At 49.4% G+C, this 3,204-nt stretch overlaps 1 protein-coding gene across 1 annotated transcript in view; it reads left to right on the top strand.

Moving 5' to 3' along the window:
• ANKUB1 (ankyrin repeat and ubiquitin domain containing 1) overlaps window positions 1–2,189 on the top strand; it is a 54,951-nt gene extending 52,762 nt beyond the window's left edge. The window contains exon 5 of the mRNA XM_006895564.1: window positions 1,271–2,189. Coding sequence (XP_006895626.1) covers window positions 1,271–2,189 — 919 coding nt within the window. The remainder of the gene's footprint in view (window positions 1–1,270) is intronic.
• The last annotated feature ends 1,015 nt before the right edge of the window (window positions 2,190–3,204 follow it).

Below are 3,204 nucleotides of genomic sequence, written 5' to 3'. Positions count from 1 at the left end.
CTCTGCTGATGTGCTGTTCTAATCATTTTTGGATGATCTTCAGTAGAATCTTGCTTGCATGTGAAATCAATGACACTGTTCTGTAGTTTCCATACTCAGTTGGGTCACCTTTCTTTGGAATGGGAACAAATATGGATCTCTTCCAGTCAGTTGGCCAAGTGGGATATACCTTTTAAATAATTCTCTCCCTCATCTGTTTCAAAAGTTTGTAAGGAGGAGTGGCATCTACTTCCATAATAGCTTGCCTCTGGAAACCCTATGAACCTGGAGAAAGGATGAAAGGCACCCAAGCGTCGAGGACTCTCCTTCATAGGGTCACTATGAGTCGCCTGCGACTTGACGGCACTTAACACAACAACAACATCTGTTTCAAAGCAGTATACATTATCTATCCCCTCTTTTTCAGTCTTCCCCTAACCTGATGTTAGTCCTCTTTTATAACAGTGTCATTGTACAGTATTTGTCCTGTTTTGAATGAAATATTTCACTCAGCATAATGTCCTCCAGGGTCACCCATTTTATATAATATTTCATGAGTTTCTTGTTTTTCAATGCATCATAGTATTCCATTGTGTGAATATACTAGAGCTTCTTTAGCTATCTGTTGATGGGCACTTGGGTTGTTTCCAACTTTCTGCTATTGTGAACAAAGCCACAATAAACAAGGGTGTGCATATATCTGCTTGGGTGTCAGTTATAGTTTCTTCAGGGTATATTCCAAGTAGTGGAATTCCTGGGTCAAATGGTATTTCTATTTGCAACTTTTTGAGAAAGCGCCATGCAGTCTTCCATAGTGGCTGCACAATTTTACACTTCTACCAACAGTGAGTAAGTTTCTCCACAACCTCGCCAGCATGTGATGTTTGCAACTCTGTTAAGTTTTGCTATTCTTACTGGGGTGAGATGCTATCTCATAGTTGTTGGAGGCAGGGATTTTGAAGCTCTGTCTGATATACTTTGGGCATGTTGCTAAGCAGGACCAGTCCTTGGAAAGGGACATCATCCTCAGCAGGGTGAGAGGACATTTCATGAGAGGAAGACTCTGGATGAGATAGAGTAACACAGTAACTGGAGCAAGGAGGGTCGGTGTGTTATACTGGCTCAGGATAGAGCAGGGTTCAGAGTTATTGTGCATAGATAGGTGCGCTGAGTCCCCGGTGACTCAAGGGCACATAACAACAATGGTAGGTTTCTTGAGTATTTATCAGGATGACTTTGTCTGTTTGCTGGGCGATTAATCAACCTCCTCTCCTTTACTTCCCCCATTCAGGTATCAGAAAAGGGTGGCCCTCTACCTGGCGGCCTTCCACGGCCACGTGGAGCTCACTGAGTGGGCCCTGAAGCAGGGCGTGAGACCCCACGAGGCGGTGGGCGCGCACCCGTACCGCGCGTGGTGCCACGAGGCCCTCCACGCAGACGTCTCTAAATGCCCCGTTCATGCAGCTGCCGAGTCGGGCCAGCTGCTGGTTCTGAAGGCCTTTGTCAACTGCAGCGTGCTGTGCCTGGAATGCAAAAACGCCGCAGGCCAAACCCCGCTCACCCTCGCGCTCAAACACAAACGCAAGGACTGCGTGCTCTACCTGCTGAATAAAATGTGCTCCACGGTCTCGTTTCCGAAAATGTCAGTGCCCATGAGCATCTATATCAAAATCAAGCAGTGGGTTCTCCGAACTCACGGGCACAGCCGCCACAAAGGCCGGCCGCGCCGGGCCAGGGAGTCGGGAGCGAGGGTCGGAGACACCGTGGTGGTGGATGGTTTCAGCGACCCAACGATGAGCTCACGGAGCTGGCCGGGGCGCGCGCGCAGGGCCTCCCAGGACGCAGCCTGCGCGCGCGCTCCTCGGGGGCCGCGCACCGCGCTCTCCCCGCGGAACACGGCAGCGCAAGCCTGCACCTTTCCTCCCCTGCCGGATGCAGATAAATTCTCTGCGTTACAAAGGCGTCAGCGGGGAAAACAGGCAAACCTTACCGACACAGCCGCCGGGAAGAAAGAAAAGTTTATAAGAAATGCCTATTTCCCTCAAGTCCCCCTCCCTCCAGTGACAAAAGTGGGGTGTTCACACCCATCCTTTCAGTACGCCCCACCCAGTGATGTCTTTCTGCTAAAATCCTCTTTCACTTCTTTCTCGGAGCGCAGTGGAAAGACGACAAGGGAGAACGCCATCGACTGCTTGGCTATGGCAAGGTAATGCTTTCTCTTCCAACACAGGATCCAGTCGTTCCAGGGACCCGGTGAATGCTGGCAATAAGGAAGTTCAGGGGTAGAATTCTCACCTTCCATGCCAGAGACCAGGGTTTGATTCCTGGTCATTGTCCAATCAGTGCAGCCAGCCATTTATTACCTGTCCACAAGTGGAGGCTTGCATGTTGCTGTGAAGTGGAACAAGCTTCCAGAATAAGGCAGACTGTTGTTGTTGCTGTTATGTGCCGTCGAGTCGCTTGCAACTCATAGCGACCCTATGTACAACAGCCCTAAACTCTGCTAAGTCCTGTGCCAATCATACATACTGTCTCCGACACTCCCATCCCGATTACCCCAGTCACTGAATCAATCCAACTCATAGAGGGCTTTCTTCTCCTGTTCTGTCCTTCCACCCTCCCAAGCATGATGTCCCTCTCCAAGAACCTGTCTCTCCTTGCAAGATGTCCAAAGTATGTTAGATGGAGCCTCATATCCTTGCCTCCAAGAAGCCGCCCAGTTTGACACTTTCCAGGATGAATCTGTTTGTTTTCCAAGCAGTCCATGGTACCCTCAATACTCTTCTCCAGCACCACAGCTCAAAGGCACCAATTCTTCTTCTATCCTCCTTGGTCATTGTCCAACTCTCTGATGCATAACAAGTGATTGCAAAGACCATGGCCTGTATCAAATTCACCTTAGTCTCCAGAGAGACACCATTGCTCTTCAGTACTTTGTGGAGGTCCCTAACCACAGACTTTCCCATCGCAATACGCCTTTTAATTTCCTGGCTACTGGTGCCAAGAGGTTGACTGTGGAGCCAAGCATACTAAAGCTGTGAACAATCTCAATTTCTTCAGCATCCATCCTGCTGCTGCCAGTTGGTCCAGTGGTGAGAATCTTTGTCTTCTTGACATTGAGCCTCAATCCATATTGGAGGCTGCAGTCCTTGACCCTCTGCAGCAGGTGCTTCAGGTCCTCTTCAGTTTCAGCAAGCAGGGTTGTGTCATCTGCATAACGCAGAT

The sequence above is a fragment of the Elephantulus edwardii genome, unplaced genomic scaffold, assembly GCF_000299155.1.
Source record: "Elephantulus edwardii isolate Elephantulus edwardi_28Jun2011 unplaced genomic scaffold, EleEdw1.0 scaffold00169, whole genome shotgun sequence".
Taxonomy (NCBI): domain Eukaryota; kingdom Metazoa; phylum Chordata; class Mammalia; order Macroscelidea; family Macroscelididae; genus Elephantulus; species Elephantulus edwardii.
The sequence above is the reverse complement of the archived record's forward strand: the minus strand, read 5'-3'. Positions and strand labels throughout refer to the sequence as shown.